A 22854-nucleotide genomic window follows, 5' to 3' on the forward strand; every position below is an offset into this window, starting at 1 on the left:
GACTGAATAGCCAGATTTAACCTACGGTGTAGTCTATGGCCCATGTTTACATTGCAGGGTGTGTGTCCCTTTAAGAATTTAGCTGTAATTCGATTCTCATAGGAGAGAGCGCCTTGCCCTGCAGTAACCCCCCTCCCCACCCTATCACTGCCATAATCGCGCATCAGTTTCCGAGCGCATCCCATACGTTGGTCTCATCATGCCTTTTCCGTGGTATGAAATTAACACAGCTACTCTGAGCAATGTAACATAACGAGACCACATCGACCGCTCACAAAACACGTTTGTGAAACGTTGCGCCTTTTTTGCACTGGGACAACGAATGTTTATTATACCGATATGACAAACAGCGGCTGTCGACAGAATTCGTCAGCCCGTGGTTTCTTTCAAAATGCCCAAATAACCAGTTGAGTTTGGACCATATAATCTTCATGAAAGACGAACGGTAAGTCCATATGTTGTGCCTATGTCACTCAATGTAGTGTTGTATTTATTTCATTCATTATTTGTTGGCTAAACACAGCCTACAGGGCTCGTCTTGTTATGTTTCTGGCAATGCGGCGTGAGAACTGGCCTAACCTAGACCAATCAGTTTGTTGGTTAGGAATCACAGGGTCGATCGAAGTGTTGAATTCCATTTCAAGTGTTGAATATTTTTGGATATTGCACTGTTAAAGCCTATATCCAATATATATCCCATCAGGGTAGGCTACTACAGCGAGCTATAAGACTGTTTACAGTGACACATAGTTTAAGCTACGCTTGCGCCAATCAGTGAACAATACGAAATGTTGTTAACTTTAATTGTTTTGCCAAGTGCATGCGTATGATGATAGCCTGTGCTGTATGGTCTTTAAGCGTAGTTAAGTGAAAGAACCGCATTTATCTGATACCATGGCCAAATGTTTTTAGCCTATCCAAACCACCTAAATGATTTTTCATTTTCATTCAGTTCTGGGATGAGCAAGTCATTCAACTGGGAGGCTATCTGATGTTATTTTTGATCGGGTAACTTGTGACAAGTATAGAAAGGATATCCCAACTACCGCGTAGTCTATTTCTGACTGACTGTTAAGGTTGTGACTGCAGTAAAACATGGGGTACAGCGAGCGACCATGTTTTCCTGTTCATGGTCGCGAGCCAAAGGCACACGTGTTAGTTAACGCTTGATTCCTTGTTTTATTGACGCAGAAGTGATCGAAATGCTGCATGTCTGCAGGGAATGTGTACCGCTTCATTCTTTTTTCACACAGCATTCTGGTGAAGCCGTGTTTTAACACATGCCAAAGCGTGGTTACACATTCACAGGGCACACTGGTAACTGCAGTATTGTGAAATACTATGTATGTACGCTATGTAAGAACGTTCTCCAGCTGTTCTGTTTCAAACGGAGGTGAAATCTATCTCCATGGAGGAGCTGTTCAATCTTATTTTTGGAAATCCAGGCTCAATTTGTTTTTCATATATTCAGCCGAGGTGGAACTTTGCCCTGTACAACTATTAAGTAACTAGCTTTCAGCAGATCAGCAGTAGGGTTTTATGAGAGATGGTTACTGACCCAAGTAACTTCATATTGCCATGATAATCATCATAGCCTGCCAAACAGGCTCTCTTATCACCTATGGTGTACCACATCTTTTACATGCAGGAATGTCAGGACCTCACATCTGAACCTGTGCCGAAAGATAAGCTTAACCTATTCATATAAGGATTATACGTGATTCAACTGAAAAGGCAGGACAACTTAACATCATGCTTTCGCATCAGCACTGCCAAGGAAGTTACTAACAGGGGAACTGCTGTGCTGTGGCCTTGATTTGGTGCAGATCAACCACCTCCAGATCCATCCCCAAGTCAGCGGTTGCTTGAGAGGCCTATCCACGACTGAGTCCAGAGATATATGCTGCTACAATCAAATCGCTATCAAGAAGATGACTGACTGGAACAGAGTTTACGAGCAGAGTGTCACAGAGTTCATTTATATTTTCCAATATGACACTAGATGAAGCAAATTCAGTCCCTTTCAAATGCACCTCCTTTTCAGTTTTCACTCATCCTGGATCAGTTTTAAAATAACCTCCAGATCGAAGTGGCGTCAACCTTTTGACCTTGACAGCCGTGAGTGCAGGAGAGCAGGCCTGTGACCGGGGCAGTTGTTTTATGCTCCTGGCAGGTCTGCGGTGTTTACGTTGTGCCCCAGCTGTCTGTTTGTGTTACGGTCTGACTTCAGTTTCGCTCCCCTGTCCTTGAAAACCACCCTATGTTTTTTGGTTCTCCCATTTGTGTTTGCAGATGACCACATGTATGGAGTGTGTATGAAATGTGTCTGTGCAGCTATTCCTGATATAAGAGAACGTGTCGGCATGTCCTTGTTGTTTTCTGAATTTATTAGACTTGTACTGTTCTATATCTCTTCATAATCTGCGTTTTCTTCAACCAACACACACATAATTGTGTTATCGCTATGATGCGGCAGGTAAGAGAACCAGACGGCGCTAACCCTATCGAACGTTCCGCACCTGCCTTATCTGACCTTCATTCTTGGGATACCTCTATTGTTTCACAACAAACCACAGAAATGCTACTCAGCGACTACTTGACTTGCGTAGACTTGACTGAAGCTGAGGTGAGGACTCGTGACAGGTTGAATTCCTGGTCAGCATGAAGCTCAGATCATTTGCCAGCCTGTATCAGAGGCTGTAGCATGGTTATCTGCCAGTGCCAACTACTGCTTATGCACACTAGTGCAGAGAACACGTGTGGAAGTCGACATGACATAGTCGGGACTGAGTTATATACACCGAACCACATACCGATACACATATAGCGATATAAGATATTCTGAGTGAGTGAGAAAGAGAGAGGGGGGAGGAAAGAGTGGTTTGGCGTTCCACCAAAGGGCAGTGCAGTCAAATCAGACCATATGCAAACATCCCAGTGGGGCAGCCGGCTTGGCTATGGACTGGGAGCTCCCGCTGCAGCGCGCCTGGTTATCAATGGCGCTCTTTGTCATAACGGCGCAGACCTGGTGACAGTGAGGGATTTTTATGGACCCTTAAGGACTACAGTGATGCAATGCATGGTATGTTTTAGTAACTGTGGTGGAGGCTATTTCTTTTGTTCGCTCTCTCTCTCACACACACACAATCAATTTATTGCTTCCTGCTACACTCCTAGCTGCTGCCGAAGCACGTGGGCACAAAAAGGACGGAAACATGAGTGTCAGCTGAGTGTCAGCGGTACAGTGAGGAGCTGCAGCCATTTTTTCCCACACTACTCTCTGTCACCTCTTAAGACACCACCACCATCCACCCCCCACACACACAAACATGCTCGTTTTTTCTCTCTCTTTCTCTCTCTCTCTCCCTCACACTCGCTCTCTGTCTCTCTCTCTCTCTCTGTCTCGCTCAACTATGAATGTGGAGGAGCCCTCAGGTGGGTTGACAGTTTGTTTTTTTCCATTAGCCGGAGCACTGTGAACCACAGGTTTGTAAACTAGGTCAGTGTACACAATCTGAAATTGGAGAGTGGGCAGATGTTTTTACAGAAGATGTATTTTTTGTGACGCTGCTTCCTCCTCCGCGTCCCTCTAGTCCTTTCTTCCGTGCGCTCTTGACTTCACTCTCTCTCTCCATTTCTCTGCGCTGCAGAGCTAGGTCAGAATAGTTGATTGGCAGCTACAGCAGTATTTGGCGGGTTTGTTGCCATTCTGCAAGGCTGAGCTGACCCCCCTGGGTCAGGGCCCAAGCATTCAGTGCCTCATGTCAGTGGGAATGCAGCTGATACACCCTGTGTACACACAGAGTGCTGCTGCTACCACCTACACACACACACACACACACACACACACACACTCACACTCACTGTTATTCACAGATGGCCAAACCATTTTCTTCTATTGCTGCAGTTTTTACTCTCAGTCTTGACATAAAGTCATCCAGCTCAGCACATGTTCCCTTTTCACTTCTGGAAAAAAAAAAACAAGACTTTACTTTAAAACATCATGTACCAGTCAGTCCAGTAAGGTTTCTTGGTATGCCAACTGGAAGTACCACCATGACTGGCTCTGCAGGGTTTGGCCCTGGGCATATCCTTCTAGATCACTGCCTACTTTACACTGATTGAGCCAGTCATGATCGCTCTTGTAAGGACTCAGGGATGGCTTGGCTGAGGGATAGGGTTTAGAATTTACACAGGGATAGTTCTGGAAGAGCAGTGCATAGGTTTAGAGGAACAAGGCTCGTACCTAAAAAAAAAATGAAAACTCAATATTACTTGATAATACATCATTGGACAATACAAGGTCTTAAGTGAAGGGACTACAATGAGAATGCAGATTTTACTACCTGCTGTATGCAGCAAATCTTTGTTCCACAGACCAGCTATCGGACCACACTACGGAACATAATTAATCTAATGAAGATCCTCGCAAGAACAGTGCTATTCATGTCAACATTCATAGAGTCTTGAGCTCGCAAACCAAGTTATCTCTGAGGACAGTCGCAGGAGAACCGCTTGGGGTACAGTACATACCTCCCGCTTGTTTCTGCCAGAGAAATGATTGGCACTCGGCTGGTATACTTATGTCACAGATTGAGTAACTCCTGTCCTACAGATTGAGTAACTCCTCTCCTACAGATTGAGTAACTCCTGTCCTACAGATTGAGTAACTCCTGTCCTACAGATTGAGTAACTCCTCTCCTACAGATTGAGTAACTCCTGTCCTTCAGATTGAGTAACTCCTGTCCTACAGAGTGAGTAACTCCTGTCGTAATAGTCGATGCCATCTGTGATCTTGAGCGTTTGCTGGACTCTATGTTTGGCTCAGGTCTAGACAGGTGTTTGGTCTATATAAGGTTAGGTGGCCATATAGTCAGACTGGCTGCTTGTTGTTCTGTTTTGTCTGTTCGTTTTTTTTGTTATCTGTTGTCTTTCTTATTTTTCTGTTGTCTTGTTTGCTTGCCATATGTAAAGGGTCTTTGAGTATTAGAAAAGCGCTACAGAAATATGAATTATTATTATTATTATTATTTGTTTCTCAGGCAGCTCACTGTGCCAGAGGTGGGTGTGATTTTTCTTGGTAAGAAAATGTTCAGATTCTGCAGCAAGGGTTTCGTTTCTCCTCCTCCACCTAAAAGGACTGCAGTCAGTCTGAGGGACTGTGTCAGTTAAACATTGACTCTGTCGTCGTACTCACCTCGTCGGGTGTGTTGGCCATTTCATGAACCGTCGTACCTCAGGCACAATCTCATTCTCTAGCCTAGTGGTTCACCCGCCCAAATTTGATGTGATTATCTTTTCTGTCCCCCTTTTTGCAGTTCGGTAGGGTGGCCATGGACGCCTTCAGCCAGATCATCCTGCTCATCGCGCTGGTCAGCTTCTTCTCGTTCCAGTGGTTGTTCCACAGCGTGAGCCCCTGGATCTCCTCCAGGGTTTGCCCGGGTTTTCGGCGGCTCAACCCCAAGCAGAAGATCGAGTGGAACTCCAGGTACTGTCTACTTATCATCATGGCTTCTTTTCTTTTTTTATATACTTTATTTTTAAAGAAACAAAGATACAGTGAGACATACATATATACATACAAACATGGAAACAGAAGGTTGGTCACCTATACATGTATACTGCTGGTACAATGAAGAAAATAAATGTCAGTTTACACGGTAACAGATCAGTGGTGATTCTGTGAGGTCACAAACACAATCCATTTTACCCAATATTGCAGAAATGTATCAAGTCTTAGATTCATCATCATGTCTTCTTGTTCTCATTTATTAGAAACAGATACGGGCTTTCTGAGCTCAAGATCAACCTTGGGCTCGGATTGTTTTGTCAAAAAAAGGCCTTTCTTGGAAAATTATATTATTTCACAGCACAGGGCTGAAGTGAAGGTGCCATCAATGACATGGGTCAGTTTAATTCGAAACGGGAGAGGACTCGGTGCACTCGAGGGCAAAATTGCCTTATGGGATATGTGAAGGATTTGACAGGAAATTCATTATCCTTTGAAATTAAAGGAATTGAAAGGGGATTGACCTCCACCACGATTGCTTGTTGTAGCAAGCATTTTGCCAATAATTCTTTCAAGTATGGTATATGTGCAGTCTGAAGGGAGGTTTTTTTTTAAGGGGGCATTTCAATTGAGTCAGGAATAGTTATTCATGATGTCTGCTATCAAGACAGATTACAGTGCACAGTGCACTCAGTGGTTTTTCATTCAGTGTGATGGAGTGTAGACATCTAACAGGCACTCATCGCAGGATGGTAACCAGCCTCCAAGATGTTTCGCGTAATCAAGACTTGCTTCTGTCTCTGTACTTGAGATGTAAGAAGGCTAACTCTGAACGTAAAACATTAGCTAGAATAAATTTCATCAGTTTGTCGTTGTAATTAATGCAGAGTCCTCTTCCATGAGTTCCATTGAACTACGTATTTAATATTGTCAATGAACAAAGAATTGTATGTAATCTCGATACTACACACAGACCACATTGTGTTGGCTGGTCCTCTTTTTAACACGATCCTAAGCAGTCTCTCTGAGCAGCTTTAAATTGAAAGCAGACACCCTGAGGCTTAGAGTGCTGCTTTTGCCGTGCACACAAGAAGCAAACATCATACTTGAAAAATAATTTAGTGCAGGGCTCTGTTATTTGGTTACGATAGGGCGACTGCAGATAAGCCATGTTTCATAGCCACAGGGGCAGCATTGCCCTTTGCAGGAAACAAAAAGAGAAATGCCGTCCTCAAAAACAACTTATGCGTTTTAAAAAGGGGTCGGTTAAAAAAATCACGCACATACCCAGAATATTCCGACATCAGCCACTTGCCTGCCAGAGGCCTTGGAAGATGCACCCTGGGAACAGAGGAGCAGTTCGGTGAATCTGATGTGGAGTAGGGCTGGTATATCTTTTCACTGCCTCAATCGATCGCTATTAACATGACACTCTGCGGCACGGGCCTCTGCCTCTCGTTACGATTTTTCCTCGCAGAAATGGACGACAGCATTTATTACCAATACGAGGTTCCTCTTCATCCTTGGCCAGGCTGTGAACCGCATATCGGGGGATGATAATTGAATCAGGGGAAAGTGGATTACACAGACGCTACTGAAGAGGCTTTGGCAGCGTCTCTGAGTGGACTCCACAATCTCCCCTCCCCTCAAAACAGATTTATTAATCTTTCCCCAGGAGTCTGACGCACCGGCTGCATCAGGGACGCCCCTTCTTATCACCTGTTCTGTAGTCTAGTACCGTGAGCAATTACTTTTCAAATCAACCACAGAGATCCCTTTGACACATTCCTGGAGCTGTGAGAAGGGCCTTCTGTAAGCGTGTGGTGGGCTGAAGAATTCGAGGGGATGGCATTTGTAGTGTTGTACCTGATGTTTCCTGAGCTCCTACAGAGATCAATAGCACTGTACGTAGGCTGCCAGTTGAGATGATTGATCCATATATGGGAAAGGTGGAGCTGTGGACACCACCCACCTGCTCAGCAGGTACTTACTGAAAGTCCAACAGCCATCATCCCTTTGAATTAGTGCAACCCAAACCCAGTTGTTCTTTAGGGGGGCTTCACTTTCAAGTAAATATTGTACACCTAAAAGGGTTAAACTGAGGATGCGCTATGATAAGTGAATTAAATTCTGTCACCCAAGTGCTTGCTCTAGGTGGTTCAGGCTTTGTGTTCTGTAAAGCACCTTGAGACCCAAATTGTTATTGGCGCGTAATGAATAAATACATTTGAATTGAAATAATAAAGAAGCACTGACGGCTGCATTCAACATTTTTACTGAGGTTGGCGTGCCGAAGATTGAGATGTTACGTCTGCCTTTTTCCCCCTCTCAAGTAAGCTGCTCGTGTCCAAGGTGTCTCGCTGAGTCTTATTGGTACATGTGGTGACTCTGCCCCTCCCTCTGCAGGACGGTGTCCACGTTTCATGCCCTGGTGGTTGGGATCTTCTGCCTCTACATCTTGCTCTTTGATGATGCCGTCAATCAAGACCCAGTGTGGTGAGGCTTCAGCTGTCAAGCAGTACATGATGGGGATGCTGAGGGAGAGAGAGACAAAGTGTGTGTGTATGTGTGTGTGTGTCTGTGTGTGTGTGTCTGTGTGTGTGTGTGTGTGTGTGTGTGTGTCTGTGTGTGTGTGTGTGTGTGTGTGTGTGTGTGTGTGTGTGTGTGTGTGTGTGTGTGTGTGTGTCTGTGTCTGTGTGTGTGTGTGTGTGTGTGTGTGTGTGTGTGTGTGTGTGTGTGTGTGTGTGTGTGTGTGTGTGTGTGTGTGTGTGTGTGTGTGTGTGTGTGTGTGTGTGTGGGGGAGACAGAAAGCTGAAAGCATGCTGTCAATCAACCCGTTTTGCACTGGCACCATGTAGGCCCCTCTCAGGATGTACTGACGGTGATTTCGGTTTGTTTTCTTTCTTTGTCCTTTCGTCTCCCTTTTTCTCTTTTGTTTTCTGACAACAGGGGAGATCCTACGATGGTCAAGATCAACGTGGGCATTACTACTGGCTACCTCATATCTGGTGAGCTTTATGTCATGAAACTGTGTGTAACAAGCAGCCAGATCATGATCTGCTGGTCTGTGTTTTAAACGGGTTTTGGTAATATTTCACCTAGCTGTTTTGTAGTTGTAATGACATCGATGTTGGTAAGCATTCCATTTGCACCATATGAATTGGAAAGTGATTAAGGAATAATATGTAATAATTAGTCCTCACTAAAAAATACGATAAAAGGTTTCAAAGTTATTTAAAGGAAGTGAATTGGTGCAATTGTGTAAGGGTGTTAGCGTAGCCTTCAGACCGAATTTGAGTGAATTTACCGATACTTTTGAACTTAAACTATCCCCAGAAGTGATCCTTAGAAGAACATTTGAAATTAAAAAATGTTGTACTGTTTTTATCTTATTTATCTATGTGGATCAGAATGGTGCCATTTTACTTGTCCTCATTGTATCCATATCTCTCTTTGCAGACCTGCTGCTCATATTTTACTATTGGAGGGCGATAGGGGACAAGTTTTTTGTAATTCACCACCTGGCAGCATTGTATGCTTACTACTATGTACTGGTGAGTGCTTTATTGTCCAATAGCAGAACGTGCAGGCAAGATGGGAAAGACACAACCAAGGGTGAACAGTCGTACTGATGGCACTGCAGGAAGAACTCATTTAAGTGGGCTGCTGAAGAAATGTCCCAACCCACACACTGGCAGTGCCAATCTGCGGGAGTGTGTGGTACTAATCACATGCAAATGTATGCTTTTAGCTTGGCCCGTTAAGTGTAGACATCGGTTTAGAAGCCCAAGGCTGATGCAGAATAGAGGGTACTAACATGGTTTCAGTATGTGTGGCAAGGTGCAAGCTCGTGAGGACAGTGATTCAGTGATACTTTACAAAATGAGCTCTTGCCAAAGCAGTCATATTAATGATTACATTCTGCATACATTTGAATGGAGTAGAATTTCATTATTTTTTTTAAACAACCTACATATCATTTTCTGTATTTGTGTTATAACAGTTTCACACTGGGATTCAGACACATCAGCACATTGTGCCCTAATTCTAACAGCATCTATGGCAGATCTCCGTTTAGTCCAGTATTATATTCCCTGTCACAGAAACAGAAGAGTATCTTCTGTATGTAACTCTTCAACAACCAGTTAAACACATTCAACCCTCTCGCACTAAGTGTTAGGGTCCATAGACGGAAGCATTTTTGGATATAGACATCTGTCTTGGGCGTGTAAACTCCTCACCAGCCAGTCTACAGTTCTGATTGCAGTAGGCATCCGCCCGCCCAGCTGAGAGGAGGCTATGCCAAGGCCTCCGCTGTTCACCTTTGGTTCTGTTGGTCTGTAACCCTCTAGGTCACCAGGTTCTGTAGCTCATTGATATGGCTATGATGGTGATGTTGATGATGGTATTTTTTGCATGGAATGCTCATCAGTGGTTATGGCAGGAGCCTCTCATCTTTTTCCTCCCTCTCCTTTCCTCCTCCTTTTGCTCCCCTGTTCCTTGCTAAACCCCCCCCCCCCCCCCCTTGCTTATGTCTCACTGACCCGTCTCTGAGGTGATAGTGAGCGGAGCCGAAGCACGCTGGGCCCTGCTGCATGCATGCCATCCAGCCGCCCTCAGCTCTGCTCTCGTCATGGTGAAGGCTCTGTCTCTCTCCTGTGTGGTGCATGCCCTGACTACTTTGCTATGTGCCAGAACTGAGTTCCAACACGTTTCCCTCTCCCTTTCCTCTCCTTCACTGTACCCCTGTAAACCCCCCTTTTTTTCCCCTTCCCCTCTTTTTACTGACCTTCTTTTTGTACTTCTCATTTTCCTAACTCCTAACCTTCCTTTCCTTTGTTTTTGGAACCCTCCCTCTCAAACATTTCCCTATTTCTTTTTCTAATACATCTGGTTGAAAATATTCCACTCAACTGTATTGACGCTGCTAGAAGTCAAGCATTGACACAGAGCAGACCTTTATAATCACTGGTTAATGGGTTTGGAGTACAGACATCCGACAGACTTAAGCTCAATGCAGTTTCCATTTGCAAAGGCATGGCTTTAGGTGAGTCAGCATTTAGCAGGGCAATCAAAGAACTCCAGTGTTAACAACATTATTATGTTGAGTCAGCACTCAACAAGAGATATCTTAGAGTCCTCCAAATCAGGTAATATTATTGAACCACTTCCAGTTTATTAATAGCACAAACAGGCAGTCTTATAATAGCTTTGGTTATTTGCTCAGATTAGGTGTTCAGATCTGTGGCACAGTACATTTCCATATTCAGTAGGGATGTTAGACAATCTTTCTATTGCTATAGTACAATGAAATGCATCAAAGTCATTTTAGTTTAAAATGTGGCTCTATTTGAAGATTCGGTGCCTGTATTGTTTCCACCAAATGTTCTTTTCCCCCCCCCTCATTTCGCAACTTCCCGAACGCACTTTAAAGTGGAAGGGCTGTAGACCATACTGTAACTGGAACATTTCATGAATGCTGCACTTTGGTCCCACACTGAACAAGTTGGTCCAAAAATGTGTTCTGCCTGCTTTGGATTGGCAATGACATCTTCCATGGATAACAAAAACCTCTTTGCTCCGGTGACTATATGTACAGTATGTACAGTCAACTTAGAGCTCTCACCTCGTGTCATTTCTGTACCTTGCAAAGGAATCTGTTGGTCTGCAAATCGTCTTCACCGCAGTGTGTTGTACCCGTCCTATGTGTTTTGTGTAGAGTTTTGTTGCAGTAATGTAGATCATATATTCTCACATAAATATATATTTTTTCATCTCAAATTGAACCTTACATTACATGTTGATCAAAACCAGTGGAATACATTTCCTGGTTTCTCCACTTTATTTACATTAGTCCGTATCAACACTGATTACGATCCCTGTTGCAACACTCTTTGTTCTTTGATATCTAATCTTTGTCCCAAACAGACGACAGAAATAGCTAAATCGATGTCGTAAACAGTCAGCTAGTCAAGCCTGCCCTAGAGTACACATTAGTCTCTTTTAACGGTGACATTGGCAGTTGTCACAGTTCATAGCATCCTTGTCACAGGCCCCATAAGCGTGACCAGACACTTTAGCTAGTCTGTATTAGCGTTGGTTGTCATGACGGTCTGTCATGTAAAAAACACAACCTTTATGGCAGGACTTCTACCTGAAATCCTGTAGCCTCTGTCACCAGAAGTTATTGCTAGTGTTTTGATTTCCGTTGTCCTAGTGTTGTGCTCTCACATTGTGTCCGAGCCCTGTGTGTGGTGGGGTTGTTTGTTTGATGCATGTTTAACCACAATAATAACAAGAAACTAGCTGTCGGCGTCGGTTTCCTTCTTTTCTGTTTTCTTTTTGTCCTTTTGTTTCGAGTGTATCTGCACTTCTGTTTCCTGAGAGTCTTCTGTCTTGTCTGTCTGTGCTCTCTGTGCCCACCTAACATGATCTCCTTGTTTTTAAATAACGCTGCCCGCCTCTGACCAGCCGAAAAAAAAAATCCCTTCATGCAAAAACTACCAGAATAAAATGTTTAGCTTCATTTGGTGGGGGGGGGGGGGGGGGGGCGGGGCGGGTTTGAAAGAGAACAAACAGTAACCAAAAGAGAAGCCAGACTTGACTGATCTAGACTGAGTTCCTTCCCTCCTGTCTTGTCTGCTGTTGTTGCTGTTGAGGAGCTCTAAGCAGAACATGTAGCCCAGTCACAGTATGGACTTACCAGTACCTAGAGGTACTAGCATGCACCTGCTGCAAAGTTCAGTTGACCTGCTCTCAGGTGAAAAGCAAATGCTGTATTTATGTCTGTGCTCCTGATCTGAGTAAGTATGTGTTTACCAATTGGCTTTTCTTCCAGGCTCCAAGGTAAGTTGAATTGTGAGGGGTGTCTTGAGCATAAAATGCTCAATATTTCTTCATGTGTCTCATTTCTCTGACAGCCATTTCTCAAGAGCTGAGTTTATTTGAAGTATTTATGTAGTTTGACTGCATATGATCCTCAGAAGCCTGAAGTAAGGTTATTTTTAGAAAGTTATTCAAGACAGAAGAGTAGGTGCATACCTTTTGAGGTGTTCATCACTGTTTTCCCACCCGCATGGCTCTATTGATTGTGGCTCTCCTCAAAAGCTTAGCGCCTGCAAATGGCCTTGTTTCCTGTTTCTATGGCTTAGTGTTTTATCTTTTAGTTATGACTGCAGGCATGGTTTACCCTTTTGTGGAGTTAATTTTAAGCGAGCTCCTGCTAATTTCCAACAGTCTCTAATTTTCACTTGTTTACAACCAAAGAAGAAGAAGTGGTACGGTGGCACGGTGGCACGGTGGCTCAGGTGCTTGCACTGGCGCCTCACAGCAAGAAGGTCATGGGTTCGATTCCCGCATGGGGCGCTGTTGGCTCTGGGGGGCAGGTCCTCCCCAGACCTTCAGTGCTCAGGTGGGCTATCTCCCAGGCATTCTGTGTGGAGTTTGCATGTTCTCCCCATGTTCACAAGGGGTTTCCTCCACTAAGAACCCCAACAGAAAAACATGCAAAATAGCAGAACACATCCCTGACCAAAGATGGACAGTTCACTTCACCTGGTCACCTACAAGCTGCCCACTGCTCCTGGGGGGGTCCTTGAGGAAAGACGGCCCAGGATGGGAAAATGCAGAAACTAAATTCACCGCAACCTCAGGCCTGCCTGCGTGTGTGTGTGTGTCTGTGAGGCGCCTCCATATATGCACTTGTGTGTGTTCCAGGGTGTCGTGTGTGCAATTAAAAACCTGACAAAGGTCTAAATTATTATTATTATTAATGCATGACACTGGAATTGCCTGTAAATACTGCGGGTGCAGAACAGTTGGCAAAGAAGACCCCACCTCCTCTGAAGTGGTTGTTACATGACAGGTCACTGCATTAAATCATTTAGCCACATTTAAGCACCATTTCTTGGGGTCTTTAAGCTTGCCACTTTTGCTATAGTATTTGCTAGGTCTACTAATGGAGCAGAGAAGCTAAAAAGGGTGTCAGAGCCCAGCTAAATGTGGGTGAGTAAGCCTTAAGGAAGTGTTGCCGCTGAAAGAATATCTCCTGAGACTTAAGTATCTTTTGCCGTTTTTAATCGGCAACATTAGCCCTATATTCCAAAAGATCTTTCAGATTTAGAACAGACTTTTTTTTTGGGAAAGACATCCCTCATTTTAATGCCAATCTTTGCATAGCAACCCAGTGGAAGAGACGGCTTGTGTGAGACCTCAATCTACAGAAATGAAACCCATTTTGTGGAAAATTCTTGTCACCCAGTGCACTTGATGGGCATTTCTAAGTGTAAATATGAAACTGTTGTCTAACTTGTCCCTCTCCTGTATCACTGTTTCTTCTTCTCCTCACTTTGCTTTGTTCCAGGGCGTTGGAATGTTGCCTTATTTTGCTAACTTCCGTCTGCTTGCGGAATTTTCCACTCCATGCGTTAACCAGCGGTAGGTACTCGAACAACAGTGTGAAGCAAGAACATCATCCAGTGTCAAACTGAGCATATCTGTCATGTCACACTAGCATGTTACATTTTGGCACGTAATCGTTCATGTCCGCTCCAAACTTCTGACCAGTTATCTGTAGAGGCCTTCAGTCCTCCTGTATTGTTGTTTCTTAAAATCAGAACTACCAACATATATATATATAAATGGTTAATTCTCCAAATGTACCTATGTTTGCTTACCACTGCATGCCAGCCACGCAAATTCCTTTTCTCCTTCCCTTTTCTATATAAAATAAAATAGAAACTTAATGTGACTGCATGAGCCTATCAGGCTATGTATACCAGAGGTGATTACCTGACCACCTACCCAATCCCGCCTTCAGTCATGCCAACCTCCTTTCCTCACCTTGTGTGTGTGTTTCAGCTGGTTCTTTGAAGTGTTAGGTTACCCCAAATCTTCAAGGCCCAACATCACCAATGGGGTGCTGATGGCAGCCATCTTCTTCCTTGTGCGGATTGCTGTAATGCCCGTCTACTACGGCCGCATGTACACAGTCTATGGTACAGAGGCCTTCTACCGCGTTCCTCTGGGTGGCCGTGGGGCTTGGATCTTCTCCAGCTTCTGCCTGGACATTATGAACATCATGTGGATGCACAAGATTGCACGCGGCTGTTATAGGGTGATGCGCGCTCGTGACCGAGCCAAAGCCCAGCTTCACGAGAACGGCAAGGGCGACTGAAGCGTGAAGACGTTGAAACTAGCTTTTAGTACGTCCCTCTGTTCTTTTGGATGGGAAGACTTTGAGACGAGATTCTGCGCTCCTCTCAATGCACAAGTTTTTTTTTTTCCCCCTTCGGTTTCTCCTCTGGCCTGGGCCCATTGGCACAGGTTCCTCTTTATACTGCAGTCAGGTTAGATGCTGCAAATCCTTCATTGCCATGTGAGGGCCCTCCACTTCAGAGTCCTCTTCCCAACAAATCTTCTCCCCTGTCAGCAACACTCCCAGTGCATGGCAAAGTCTTTATCTGTTTTCTGTTTTTATTTTGTGTATTTTCTCCAAATGGCTCTTGATGACCTTGAACTTCTGATGACACGCACTAAGAAGCCACACAGCCGCGTGACACACTCTCTCTAGTCTCCTGTGACAATGGAGTGTTGTTTACTTTCTTTTTTAAATGAAGTAGTGTGCGTATCTGTCTCCCCTCATTTTGTATTCATGTTATGGTTGCCTGAACGTCATTGGAGCCTTAGATTGAAGCGATTCTCAGACAATTATTTGGGTTTTTGAATGTGCCAGAACATTGATATTCCCTGCCTTTTGCCCCGATATATCAAAACAAAAGTTAGGAAAATCAACGGCAGGTCTCTGAAAACCTAAACCTAGGAGAATGCCAAACACCTCAGAGATCTCAAACAACATTGGTCGCTTTGATATTTTTGCCGGCGTTGCTTAAAAAGACCCAGAAGAGGTCTACCCAGCTGTGTACGTTGCAGTCGGGCCACCAACTTTCAGGAAATCATCCATCAGCCAACAAGTGTATGATTTCCAGAGCTGAGGGAGAAGGGTAGATTCTAGTCATGTTAATTTCTCTGATCCTTTTTTTCTTTTGCTTCTTCTTTTTCCTTTTCTGAAAAGTGCACATTGTAGGTACTTAAGAGGACATGTCAGATTGCGCTCCAAGTAATGTAGGATGTAAAAGTAAAAAGGATTGTAAGATATTTAGAGGGAGACATTCCTCTGATGGATCTATCCCTCGAGTTCTTTGGGACAAGTCTCAAACTGACCATACGTGGTATCTGACAATATGTCACAATTGATGCAAAATCAATGCACACTCTGTACAGTCAGTAGTTGCATGCTACACTATTGTTCCTTGAATTGCATTCTAGACAGATGTTTAATTACATTTTTGGGAGTGAGGGAAACTGGGTGTTTTAAATTCAACTGTATGTCCTAAAAGTGTGTTCCAATCAGAACTGAACTTGAATTCTTAAAAAAAAAAAAAAAAAAAAAGATTAAAAGGTTAAAAGGGATATATAAGTTAAAAAAAAAAACTATTAAGACTATGAAAGTGGGTCTATGGTGAATGTGCCCACTGGGCCACTGTGAGAGCCTTTGGTTCATGTTCTAATGATCGGTTTGAAGAACTATGTCTGCATCATACACATAATTTATTTAAACCAGTGACACACTGGAGCCGCATGTCAATGTTAGTACCTACATATTTATTCTTTTACAAGGAAATGATGTACGGATTACAAATGTGTTTGTGATGTATCTATTGTTGATATATATATTTAAGGGAAGAGTTCACAATACCATTATATTCCTTATGATCAACTGAGAATGTGTCTGATTGATGAACATTTTAGTTTAGAGTACATATTCTGTAGGCCTCCAACAAACTGGTGGTGGTATCCACTGATGTTTGACACTTGTATTTAATGAAATGAAGAGTATTTAATGAGAAATGTATTTGGAGGGTTTCCTTTTCAATGGAACTATCCAACGAAACTGTACTTGAATTAATCCCCCACATCTACACCCCCCCACCAACAGTTATCTCTTAATTATGTCTGTACAATTCTTGTCAGCATTTCTGCCGCCATGTTTTTCAGATAATTTGTTTTCTGGTTGCCTTTTTTCAAACATTATTTTTATACGGCACATTTACTATTTTGTTACAGTCTGTTCAATGTCCATGTGTGCAAGGAACTCTCACTATCGTTGTACTTTGTATGTTTTCTATGCCTTTCTTCATTCGTCCTTACAAAAATGTGATAATATACAGGTCAGGGAATTTAGAAGAGGAAATTATACAAGATAAATGTTTAAGAAATGTCTTACCATCCCTACCAGCAGAGCCTAAGTCTTAGCATGATTCAATCAAACAGATTGTTTTGTGTGAAATATTCAGATTCTGATGAACAAGCCAAACTGTTAAGGAAACACGATGATGTAAATGAGCATTTTAACACACACTTTGCATGCTAAGCAGCATTGCCAGATATTAGTTTGCTTGCATACTGTACAGGGACTTGAGCACTGTAAATCCTGCCAAAATAGAGTTTAGTTATATATCTACATGCAATCAACTATACATATGTGTAGTTTTCTATGTAGTAAAACAATGGCATTTCCATCCCTTGGCAGTGCTTTCCTTTTAGTTTTATGACATTTAGATTTGCAGTGTTCGTAGGATAAAGTCAGGATTTTCACAATCCAAAAAGTAATTGTTTTCTTTGTTTTAAGTGGGTTACATGTAACTGTGTGGGAATGCATGATTGACTTATCTCAGCCAATATATTACATTGGATGAATCGACACTTGACCTATAAAATTCGACACAATATTCTCTTATGTGCATCGTCAACTTTTATGTTCTTTCACTGTGAAACATGCTAAGTAGAGAAAGTGCATTTGAAGGAAAGATGTCACTTTCTATTTGTTTTTTATTTCATTCTGTGACATAGGGTTAGTTTAGTTTTATCGGGCCTTTGCAAGACAATACTGTATACATGTACAAACCTGTTTTTATAATGTTATTTTCTCATGTCTTTGTTGAGCATGGGCAACTCCTTGTGACGTGATCTATAGGATGTTTACACCCATTAACCAAAGTGTCAAGGCCTCAGTAGTCTCACTCCTGGGGTAGGGACCGTTTACGTGATGGAAGGCCAGCACATTCATTTGTGAGCACTGGTTTTATTTATTAGTTGAACTTCTTGTTTTTGGTTGTTTTATCTTAATTATAAAACTGACATTGTAAAGCCATCTGCCTCAATAAAGCAATACATCCATGATCAATTCACCTTGAAAGAATTGTGAAATGTTTGATAGTTGTGAAGTGTGTGTGTGTGTAGTTTGACTAGCAAAACCATTGATCGATAATGACAGTAGTTATAAACAGCAGAAGTAGGGACTTAATTGCTTGAAGAAGACTTAACATATTCATTATTATTTTATTTTTTTAAATAATTTAAATGTAAATGTAAATCTGTAATCATGGTTGGGTTTCTTCATTTTCACATAAATAACACCAGAAGTCACATTTCTCAGTTCCATGTCTACATTGACACCCCATTGCCACTCACAAAACTGTAGTAACTTTTAGCTTTAGGTTCAATATAGTTTAGCGGTAACAGTGGTCTCAGTGATTTAACTTTAAATTGAGTATGAGGGTTACTAATTTCACTAATGGTGCAAGGAATATTGTGACAGATCCTTCAACATTGTCACTGCTATTCATCTGAGACAACTAGAGCTCTGTGTTGAGAGTACCTATTTGGATGGAACTGTTTATCCCTTCGAAACAATAACAAGAGTGGTTTATGGTGCAATGAAGTTTTGATGAAGTGTAGTCTCAGCCTACAACAAAACCACTCCCAGGCTGTTTGATGCAAATATGACATGTTTTACTTGATGTGAGTAATGTCAATCTTCTCTCAGAAAACTTACATTTTCCATTTTTCTCTTTCAGTTTTCCATCCAACTTCCAAAATTTCCATTTTCTATTCACATGACCAAATGAAGGTCAAGTGAAACAGACTGTGGTTGGTTGGTTGTTTTTGCATGTTGGTCAGGAAGTCACTTTCATTCAAAACAGGTCTGGCAGTGGTGATGTGGTTACATAAGACTAAAGGCCTTAATACACTTCTGCATCCTTCTCCGTCCTCGAAAAAATGGGCGGGCGGACTGATTCAGATGGATTTGAACCTACTTATAGGCCTTATACACTTCTACGACGGCTGTGGGTGCTGAAAGTAATTCACCGCCAGACCATTGGGTGGTGATGATGGTCAACAGTCAGGCTTGGGAAATTCGATGGACTGTGGAAATGTGCCCGAACCCCATGTTCATATCCACAACTTTAACCTAAATAATCACCCTCGATCCCAGGTTGAGAGCCAGTAAAAGTCTGTATTTTATTAGTTAATTAATGATATTTTGATTTCACAGGTAGAGGCATTAAACAAGATTAAACTTTTAAAAATACAGATAATAAATAACATTGTGTAACATTGACATTTTGAAGGTTTTTTTGCACAAGCAGATGATGTTGGAACACTGGCAAAATGAAATGTAAAGTAAGTACAGATATACTGATAACCAGACAGATTCCCTTTTTGAAGAGGAGAGAAATAACCAGAACCACCAGCATGTTGTAGATGTAGGCCACCTGTGTGATTAGCTATACAGACATAGAAGAGTTGCTTTTCTTCTTTTTCCTTCTCCGTTTGTAATAACAGCTCGTCAGGCAACCAGTATTTACAACAGCATTTTGCATCTACTATGCATAGAACACAAGCCCTTCTTTGAGTCGTGTCCTTGCCGCCAACACAATCTAACCGCACCAGCGTTGTGGGTACAGTATAGTGGACATCTCACGTGCGGTTTCCTGAACATTTCTTTGGGAATCCCTGGCCCTCTTCCTTAGGACAAGATCAAAACACTCTCATTCAAACCTCACAATCAGCAAAAACTCACTGCATGGTTCAAAGCTCTACTTTGATTAACTCTGCCAGATAAGAGTCACCCAGTCCAAACCACAGCAAGAACTCTTATCTATTTCATCTCTTCCTGTAGGGTTGAATTATACGACAGCTCTAAAATGTAAGGCATAACTTCAACAGACTGTTATAAAAGATGTCTGTGTGACTATAGCATACTAGAACAACAAAGGTATTCCAAACAGATATTCTCTTGGAAGATAGAATTATGTGCAGAACGCAAGGAGTCACAAGTGTGGTAGGAGCCAACTTCAGCAATGTTTTTTTTTCTTTTCTGGGAGACACACATCCAGGCTCTTTTTAAGGCCAGAAATGACTTTAGATGTGTTTCTTAAGTTGTTTTACCTAGAGTGGCATTAAATTACAAATCTTTCAGCTGAATGTCTTAGAACTTAGATGAGAAAACTGATGTCTTTGTCACGGCGCCTATAATGCAAGTAAGTTAAAGAGTTTTTCTTGTTTGTTTGGGGTTTCGGCTCGTTCCACTTCACGACGTCCAGCGCCACCAAGCCACCTTCATCCTATCCCACACTGCACCTAGCGAGTCGTAGGCCGGACGCACATCAAGGATGGAGAACTGGTAGGTGCTCTTGTCCACATTGCCATCATAGTAGTCAATCACATATCGTACCTCCTTCCCACAGCGGTCCACTATCCAGTCATGTCTGTCAAATGGCAACTCATACCTGCAGCCCGGGAGAGAGCAAGGATTGCTTTACAAAACGTATGCAATTACACTATTGATTAAGTCACTGGATGTTTTTCACAGCCCATAGGAAAACACTTTCAAAAAGAGACTAATTTTTAAACAAAATTTCCATTCCGATTTTTAGCAGGAGGCATGAATAAAGATCGCTTGCATTATGTTCATGCAAGCTTGACATGTTCAAATGCTCACCCCATCCAGTGCCGTAGTCTAGCCCGGGGAGAGAACTCCTTTGCTTTCCCCCCGAAACGCTTGAGGGAAGGCCCACAGGGACACTCACTGCAATAACAGGACCAGAGACCAATCACACGCCAGCAAACACATAACCAGGGAAAAGAGAGTTAGATGGAGGGTATGGATGGATGGATGGGTGGTAGACGCTGTCCAAACTCACTCAGCATGGAGGGCCTCCCACTTCAGGATTTCTTCCCAGGCCTGTTCATTGTTTCGGTTGTGGATGCTGATGATGTTCGACATGTCGTGTGGAGCGAGGTCATCTTCCTTCCAGCGCCAGCTAGGGACCAAAACACAAAAGTAAGATTACTAATTTGTAACCAATAAAGCTAAATCTAATTAAGTGAAATCAACATAGTCTGCAGACATTAGCATCCACAAGATAACAATTTAATTGAAAAAATCATTTCATGAAATCTTACTGTACTTCTATTGAGATGGCAGCAGGCAACGAGAGAATTCATGGACAATGAGTTGCTAATCACACATACCCCTTTCTCAGCATAGCATTCCAGAACATCTGCTCTGAGGGATACACCCAGTTTTTATCAGTTCCCGATCTGGGGATTTTCGACTCCTTTCTGGCCATATCCAGTGGAAAAGGCTGGTCAGGGGCTGGAATTTGATTTGGAGGTGGCATCTGGACAGAATCATTAAATACATCTTACTAATATTAAATCAAACAGTTCTTACCGAGCTCTGAGGTTGAGTTTCCTTCTGTCATACATCTCTCAAACATACCGGAGACTCGGATGTCTACACTTCTAAAGTAGTGAGACTGCTTGCAGACAGGTGTATTACGTCATTCTAGTTCAGATAAAGCTAACAAACTGATTAACAGATAAATGCACTTGTCCTGTTTTATTTAACACATCATTTCCAGAGTAAAGCCTTTACTTTAAGACCATGTCAGCTCTCATTCTTACCAGGCCCCACAACCCTTGGCTGAAGCTGACTATTTGCTGACACTTACCATATTTGCTGGGTCAATGTCACCTTTGGGTCCCAATCCTTGAGCGCCTGCTTTCATTGGACACTCCACAAACTCGTATGCCCGCTCCTGGTGCACAGGTCCCTCGGATGCGGCAGGAGCAGCTTGTTGGTGCATTGGACATTCAGGTGGAGGGGAGACTGGAGCAGCTTGTTGGTGCATTGGACATTCAGGTGGAGGTGAGACTGGAGTAGAGGCCGGTGGCGATGGAACACCTAATGGAAGAGATGAAACAGGATGTGAAACATGCCAGAGAGTTTAATGGTGAAGGTTGACGTTACAAAACGTACAGAGCACGACTCACTTTGTTGGGGCTCTCGGTGCATTGGGCAGCCTTGTGGAGGGGACAGCCCGACATTTGGAGCCACCATCACGGCCTCAGCTCTGACTGTAGGCGCGGGATTTGACATAGTCGAGCCCATTATTGAAGAACCTTTAAACCAAAGCAGAAATCAAGATGAATCCTTCCAGAAAAAGAACAAACGCGCTTTTATATGACCACCGTATCTTACAACATTGTGATTTATTCCCACGTAAAAAGTGTGTGAAGTTGTTTCTCAGAGGTTATCGGTAGCTTGTTGGTTAGAAGTGGTTGCTATGGACTTCATCAATGTTTCATCTCAGTGACATAAGCCAGTAGCTAGCTATGCTAGATAACTTGCCTTGCTAACCACCAACCATGTCACTTTTAGATAGACCGATGCACGTCGTAAACCTCACAATGATGCTATACATCGATGTATTAACGTCCCATAAACTGGAACATTGTCTTTACTGACTTGACCAACACATAGCAATACAAAACATGTTTTAAAAAAAGTTGTGTAACAAATCGCTAACAAGGCTAGGTTAATGCGGCTAGATAGTGTTAGCTGACAGACCTCAGCTCTCAACGTTACCACAGCGAAGAAACAGCCCGAAAAAAATTCACTTAGCAAATAGAAGTCTTCATAATGTCAATACAAGGCTATGATCGCTTAAAAGTCTACACACCAAAAAAGCAGACCAACCTTACAACGACCCACAGTTAGCTGATAAGTCTCCCAATGTCAACCACTCAACATGCACGCAGTAGTATACCCATAGTGCATTGCGCTGACTTTAAAGTGACACTTCCGGATTTTCTATCTTATTTTTAGATCGTTTTGGGCCCAAATTTGTACTAGGGACAATTTCATGAAATCGGCCCAGTGGTGAGTTTTACAAAAAATACGTATAGAAAAATTCACTATCATGAATATACTTTTGTGGTATATCGAGTACACAACATTTTTGCTACGTGACGCGAATAATTTGCGATGTTATGCAAGTATTGCGAGGGGATTCAACAACGGTCCTCTTGGGGGTTCCGCAGAAAATTAATCGACATAAATTACAAAAACAACTGAATTTTGATGTTTTGCTGAGGTCATTACTAAACGCAATTGCCTTCTTTCCTTGCACCATAATGTGTAAGGCTTTTCACTG

At 42.7% G+C, this 22854-nt stretch overlaps 2 protein-coding genes across 3 annotated transcripts; one reads left to right on the forward strand and one right to left on the reverse strand.

Moving 5' to 3' along the window:
- Positions 1-170: 170 nt before the first annotated feature.
- On the forward strand, positions 171-17740 carry tlcd4a (TLC domain containing 4a). The gene is made up of 7 exons (XM_080855050.1): positions 171-445; positions 5319-5488; positions 7916-8005; positions 8459-8517; positions 8969-9063; positions 13872-13945; positions 14369-17740. Exons 2-7 carry the CDS (start codon positions 5334-5336, stop codon positions 14682-14684), a joined length of 789 nt encoding a protein of 262 aa, XP_080711176.1. The 5' UTR covers positions 171-445; positions 5319-5333; the 3' UTR covers positions 14685-17740.
- A 1106-nt stretch (positions 17741-18846) lies between these two features.
- hccsb (holocytochrome c synthase b) lies at positions 18847-22462 on the reverse strand. Of its 2 annotated transcripts, none has more exons than XM_080855045.1 (7): positions 22398-22462; positions 21692-21820; positions 21370-21602; positions 20888-21036; positions 20557-20676; positions 20355-20441; positions 18847-20142 (listed from the first exon to the last, which is right to left on the reverse strand). In XM_080855045.1, the coding sequence occupies exons 2-7, from the start codon at positions 21807-21809 to the stop codon at positions 19944-19946; spliced, it is 906 nt and encodes a 301-aa protein (XP_080711171.1). In that variant the 5' UTR covers positions 21810-21820; positions 22398-22462; the 3' UTR covers positions 18847-19943. The 2 variants fall into 2 exon arrangements, with proteins under 2 accessions (XP_080711171.1, XP_080711172.1); XM_080855046.1 differs by having other exon boundaries at positions 22269-22401.
- Between the last annotated feature and the right edge of the window lie 392 nt (positions 22463-22854).

Source organism: Sprattus sprattus (assembly GCF_963457725.1).
Source record: "Sprattus sprattus genome assembly, chromosome: 17".
Lineage (NCBI taxonomy): Eukaryota > Metazoa > Chordata > Actinopteri > Clupeiformes > Clupeidae > Sprattus > Sprattus sprattus.

Coding starts and splice junctions, on each gene's coding strand:
- hccsb (XM_080855045.1), bottom strand. CDS start 21,809: ATGGGCTCGACTATGTCAAATCCCGCGCCTACAGTCAGAGCTGAGGCC. Junction 21,037..21,369: donor ACATTGACCCAGCAAATATG/GTAAGTGTCAGC, acceptor GATTCTGTCCAG/ATGCCACCTCCAAATCAAAT. Junction 20,442..20,556: donor TGGGAGGCCCTCCATGCTGA/GTGAGTTTGGAC, acceptor CTGTTATTGCAG/TGAGTGTCCCTGTGGGCCTT.
- tlcd4a (XM_080855050.1), top strand. CDS start 5,334: ATGGACGCCTTCAGCCAGATCATCCTGCTCATCGCGCTGGTCAGCTTC. Junction 8,518..8,968: donor TACTGGCTACCTCATATCTG/GTGAGCTTTATG, acceptor CTCTCTTTGCAG/ACCTGCTGCTCATATTTTAC. Junction 13,946..14,368: donor ACTCCATGCGTTAACCAGCG/GTAGGTACTCGA, acceptor TGTGTGTTTCAG/CTGGTTCTTTGAAGTGTTAG.